This window comes from Culex pipiens, chromosome 3, assembly GCF_016801865.2.
Source record: "Culex pipiens pallens isolate TS chromosome 3, TS_CPP_V2, whole genome shotgun sequence".
NCBI classification, from domain to species: domain Eukaryota; kingdom Metazoa; phylum Arthropoda; class Insecta; order Diptera; family Culicidae; genus Culex; species Culex pipiens.
In genome coordinates this window covers 93,025,794-93,029,383 of record NC_068939.1, presented here as the reverse complement: position 1 = coordinate 93,029,383, position 3,590 = coordinate 93,025,794, and the positions used below count along the sequence as shown (strand labels likewise).

The window sequence follows — 3,590 nt, the reverse complement described above, 5'->3', positions numbered from 1 at the left end:
GATCTTGGCTGGAAGAGTGGTGCGACAAAGCAAATGCAGTCGAACCAACTGAATGAAAGTGTACGGAGACGGTAAGAGGGTGAACGGAATCCCTTCTGTACGATTGCTGGTGCGAGAGAAAAGGATAGCCACGGGAGTGAGTGAGAGGTACCTCGTTAGGACGAAGTACCGGAGGGAAAGGAAATCCCAAAGGGACTCCCGGGGTAGATCCTGCATATAAAACATTATATGAAAGCTGCAAACGAGCTAGTTGGTGTTTGATAGCGGCCGTGATTAGATCGCAGTACGATTTGCGCAGAGTACAACAACCGGAGTTTGGACACACATTTTGGATTATGGCAATTGAATTGTGACTCGGGGACATAAACTATAGTGTGCAGAGTAGTGTAACAATGTCGTCTTACTGTGCGTTGAGGGATACGTCGTTCGACGACTTTGAGGAGTACACCTCCGAAGACAGTGGATTCGAGAAGAGCTTGGAGTCCAACAGTGATTTGTCGTTTTGTTTCGCGCCGCGCAAACTGGACTTTGAGGTGGGACCTGTGGTGCCTCCAGTGCCGCCGTTGGTTCAGGATGTGCCGCCACCGGCACCGAAGAAGCGCGGCCGAAAATCTCTGAAGGACAAGCAGTTGGAGCTACTGTCCGCGGAGTTCAAACCCAGCTTGGGCGTCCAAACGTCGACACCAACCAAACCATCATCCGAAGATTCAAAGCCGAAGCGCAAGTACGCGATGGGTAAGAGTCGCATCACGCGGAACCGAAGTCCCACCCAGGTCGTCAAGATCAAGCGGTTCCGTCGACTCAAGGCAAACGATCGCGAGCGCAACCGGATGCACAATCTGAACGAGGCGCTCGAGAAGCTGCGCCTAACGCTGCCGACCTTCCCCGAGGAAACCAAGCTGACCAAGATCGAGACGTTGAGATTTGCCTACAACTACATATTCTCACTGGTTCAAGTACTCGAACTGGACGATGACGTCCAACTGGATCTGGAGAAGCTCCAAAGCCTCACGCTGAGCGGCGAACGCATCAACAAGGAGCTGTTCGACGCCATGTTCATAAACCCTCCGCCGCACTTCATGGAGCCTGGCTACGGATGCAACGCCGACTTCTACAGCAGCATGCACCAGTACGGCGTCACGATGAACCAACCTGCAGGCTACGATCCCCGCGGCTTTTCCAACCAAAACTACCAGATGTTCCGAGGTGCCTTCGAAGCGGCCTACAACGGCGGTGCCCCCAAAACCCTCAACCACACATATCCACCAGCAAGCTACCACCACCAGGAAGTTCAACCTCCCGTCTACAACGCAGAATACTACAATGCCCAACCCCAACCCAACGTAATCCCCCCAAACTTCAACAACCCCACATCCTACCCCTCTCCGGACTGCTCCGTAAATCCGTCGATACCAACGCTGCAGTCACCTCAACAGCAGAACATGCACTACAACAGCAGCTTCTACAGCCAGACTCCGCCGTGGTCTGAGACTTCCGCCTACAGTGACAGTGGCTACACGGCAGATCACTGCAGGAAGTCTCTGCCATTGCAGGTACCGCCGCCTTGCCAGGCGTATCCGCTGTAGAGTTGTGGGCGTGTTTTAAGCTATTGACGTTCTGTTAGGTTTGCAAGAATCAGTTGACAAGTTAACAAGTGCATGACGCAATTTCTGGTGATAAACTTTGAGTATGTGAGCTAGTGAAATTATATGATAGATTTTAAACAATATTTCTTTAGAGTGAATTGAAAGGTTTTGCATTCTTGATGCAAGAGATCGAGCGTGAAAAACATTTTTATTCAAAATAGTGATGTTATGCAAATTGCTTCATATCAAACTATTGCAAGAAATCTTCAAAGCTAATAGTTTGATATCAATCAAATTCAGTAAAAACCTAAAATTTTCACGTTGATTCGTGGTCAACGAATCAACTTGAAAATTTAAACGCAGTGCCATAAATGAAAACCTCATATTATCATACAAGACTTATTGGAACTACTAGTCACACTAGACCAATTCAATACCTGTAAATATATAAAATTGTTAAATGAACACTTTTGCACGCAAAAGTCTTCATTCAATGATTGATGATGCCTCTGACCATTGTACAAAAGTTCAGTAATAGTTTTACAGTTGTAAGTTAAGAAGAACGTTTTGATATGAAACACTGCATTTGTTTAAAGATAAATTTCAACTAACAAATTGAAAATCTATTTCGTTTTGTCAAATTTATCTATCTAATTTCTGCCAGGATGTCAATTTGACTCCTGAAGAAGACCACATAATCGATCAAAACTTTATTAGAAAAAAAAATACAACTTCAATTCATTTTTCAACAGTAAATTTTTAACTTTTGCATATCAATAAATAAAATAAAATGTCCGATACTAAAAACAAATGCACAGTTTCATCTCACAAAAACCGAGAAACAAATTTCGATGCCTTGGAGATGCCATATTTTGTCTAAACAAAGCACCTTTTGTAAAGTAAGTAATAAAGAAACTATTTTTCTCAGATTAAAAAAACTCTATTTTGTATCCCAATCATGAGAAACAGCACAAATAAATGACTTCGCTGAAATCAAACTATAATTAATCGGCATCATTATTTACAGAAAAAAGTCCCACTTTTCAAACCCGAAACATGTCCCTGTAATTGCTGGTCGACCTCTCGAAAATGTCCGTCGTAATCGCAATCCGTCTCGGTGAAATTAGTTTCGTCGCATTATCCGAAAATTCTATGTTTTCTGCTGGTTTTAGTCCGTCAACGAGGAACGAATAAAAACTTTACTAAAGTAAACACGCTGCGAACCCTTGAATGGAGAAACGTTTCAACAACAGTATCTCTCTTGAAGCGCCCCGGAACAAGCGTAATCGGCGAATCAGAAATTCATTGGATTTTATCTGTTTACATTTGATGTAGAAGCGGAAGCAACACACAAAAAAGTGCAGTTCGATTTATGTTGGTTGAGAGGGGAGAGGGAGCAGTGTTGCCAAATTTATTTTGTTTTATCTTTTTTTATCAATAAGAATAAACTTTTTATATCTACAACCATTTTAAAATGTTTTAATGGTAATGAAACAATACTAAAAATTTTAAGCAAACTTCAAAAAACCAGAATCACTAGCAACTTTTCCAAACAAAAGTTTAAAGGGAAACGGTTTGTTCCTCTCCTCTTTCATGTTCACTCTCGCCGAACCTTAACTTCACGTCACAACAACAAAGCCGCACTATACCACCCTAGTCTCAACCGTTCAGGGGGAAAAGCTTGCAACAACCCCTCAACGACGACGAACGACGCGCCGTCCAGTGCCCAATTCATCCCAATTACAGGAGCAAACAAACACTGAGAGGTAGAGGAGGAAAGTGCAGAAGGACCCCGGCAGAACAACATTTAAACTAACAACGCACGCGCGAAATAAAAGCGCTGCTTGCAAGTAGGGTAGAGTGATGCATTTTGGGGTTTTCAAGTAACTTTTTCTGGTATTTGATCAATAAAACATTTGAAAGCTCAGTTTATTTATTTAATTCAAAAGAAATAACGTCTAGACACAATTCTTCAAAAAGATGTAGTTCCAGTAATAGGTCAAC

General features: G+C 43.0%; 1 protein-coding gene across 1 annotated transcript; it reads left to right on the top strand.

The window, feature by feature from the left end:
• Positions 1-271: 271 nt before the first annotated feature.
• On the top strand, positions 272-2,556 carry LOC120413431 (basic helix-loop-helix neural transcription factor TAP). Its single transcript, XM_039574242.2, has one exon. The coding sequence runs from the start codon at positions 393-395 to the stop codon at positions 1,584-1,586; it is 1,194 nt and encodes a 397-aa protein (XP_039430176.1). The 5' UTR covers positions 272-392; the 3' UTR covers positions 1,587-2,556.
• Positions 2,557-3,590: the final 1,034 nt, after the last annotated feature.